The 1,086-nt window shown below is 36.1% G+C and overlaps 1 protein-coding gene across 1 annotated transcript; it reads left to right on the top strand.

Annotated features, from left to right (window-relative positions):
- Positions 1 to 508: 508 nt before the first annotated feature.
- Positions 509 to 1,080, top strand: LOC119644135 (sodium-independent sulfate anion transporter-like; the record flags this gene model as incomplete). Its single annotated transcript, XM_038043665.1, has 2 exons — positions 509 to 969; positions 1,055 to 1,080. Coding segments are annotated over exons 1-2 (246 nt in total), but the record flags the coding sequence as incomplete, so codon positions are not given.
- Between the last annotated feature and the right edge of the window lie 6 nt (positions 1,081 to 1,086).

A 1,086-nucleotide genomic window follows, 5' to 3' on the forward strand; every position in this document is an offset into this window, starting at 1 on the left:
AAGAAACATTTTCTCAGAGAAGGAAGGGAGAACGTTCCTTTCCAAGCTCTGACTTTGATCTCATAGTAACTCTAGCTTATTCTTATTTGTATCTCGACTAAAGGAGAAGAGAGAAGAACTGTGTCGCCTTCTTCCTTATTTGCCGCCTACGTCACGCTTCTACTAGAAAGTCATTTACTTTTCATCATTAAACTTTTGTTCCCGAAACCAAGGCGGAAAAATAGGCGGATTGTCGTTGAGTGGCTCGTTATCATTTAAAGGCAAACAAATGCGTAGTTAAATCGTAAGCTTGTCACGTATCTCAATCGGATTCTTTTTAATTGACTTTGTAATTTTTCGAACTCAAAAATTCTGAGGCGATCGCCAATATTGACTTCCTCTCCACGTACGCGTTCCCCTAGCAATTTACTTTGTCGCCCTTATTGAACTCATAAAAGAAGATCTTCCGAATTATTCTCTCAGTTAGATCAGATCAGAAGTCTTGGAAATTATATATAATATTCCTAAGATCGTATTCGACTCTTAAAAATTAACATAAATAATAATTATTTTGCTTTACCAATAAACGTTGTAAGAAGTTTTATCCCATCACTAATCATTTGCTATTTTATAACAAATGGAAGGGAAAACGTAATGTTCAGGGATAGGTATTTCAATACTTAGTTGCAGAGAAAATCTACAATGAAAATGAAATCAATATTTGTGAGAAAATCAAAAATTATTCGCAAAAGCGTTGCACGGTCAATACTATGAAAAATGTATTCCCTGTACTCGTGTGGTTACCCAAATATAATTCAAAGTTCCTGATGTCAGATTTTGTAGCGGGCTTGACAGTAGGTTTAACTGCTATACCGCAAGCTATTGCTTATGCTACGGTAGCTGGACTGTTACCACAATATGGATTGTATTCGGCATTTATGGGCTGCTTTGTATATATAATCTTTGGAACTTGTAAAGATATAACGGTCGGTACGTTTTGTCTTGTCTTTCCTTGCCTTGCCTTGTATTCTCACGACAACGAAAATTGCGCTTATGTAATATATAAAATTTGTAGGTCCCACTGCCATTACCGCTTTGATGGTACAA

The sequence above is a fragment of the Glossina fuscipes genome, unplaced genomic scaffold (assembly GCF_014805625.2).
Source record: "Glossina fuscipes isolate IAEA_lab_2018 unplaced genomic scaffold, Yale_Gfus_2 92213, whole genome shotgun sequence".
Taxonomy (NCBI): Eukaryota; Metazoa; Arthropoda; class Insecta; order Diptera; family Glossinidae; genus Glossina; species Glossina fuscipes.